General features: G+C 73.4%; 1 protein-coding gene across 1 annotated transcript in view; it reads left to right on the top strand.

Annotated features, from left to right (window-relative positions):
* Window positions 1-260: 260 nt before the first annotated feature.
* LOC105825527 (glutathione S-transferase Mu 7-like) overlaps window positions 261-413 on the top strand; it is an 18,440-nt gene continuing 18,287 nt past the window's right edge. The window contains exon 1 of the mRNA XM_012663364.1: window positions 261-296. Coding sequence (XP_012518818.1) covers window positions 261-296 — 36 coding nt within the window. The remainder of the gene's footprint in view (window positions 297-413) is intronic.

Raw genomic sequence — 413 nt, 5'->3', positions numbered from 1 at the left:
GCCGCCTGTGGCTTCCCGGCGCCCGGACCTGGCTGCCCCAACCCGCGGGCCTGGAGGCAGCGGCGGATCGAACTCCAGCTCCTCGCAGCCAAAGGGGCCCAGGGACACAGCCCCGCCTGGAGGCGGACGGGCCTCGCGGGGAGGGACGTGCCCAGGGCAAGACCGCAAGCCAGCCCCGCCTTTCACCGCCCTGAATCTCGCATAAAGTCGCAGCCCAGCCCCGCCAAGGCCCGTCCACGCAGTCCACGGCAACCCGCGCCATGCCGATGACACTGGGTTACTGGGACATCCGCGGGGTGAGCGAGGGGCCGCCTGGGCGGCGGGGCAAGGGCTGAGCAGCGGGGGCGCGCTTGTGGGGACGGCTGCTCTACAGGGCGCGCTGGAGCCGCTGCCTGTCCCTCTCACGAGGGCCT

The sequence above is a fragment of the Propithecus coquereli genome, unplaced genomic scaffold, assembly GCF_000956105.1.
Source record: "Propithecus coquereli isolate 6110/MARCELLA unplaced genomic scaffold, Pcoq_1.0 Scaffold802, whole genome shotgun sequence".
Taxonomy (NCBI): Eukaryota; Metazoa; Chordata; class Mammalia; order Primates; family Indriidae; genus Propithecus; species Propithecus coquereli.
This window is presented reverse-complemented; position numbering and strand designations above follow the sequence as displayed.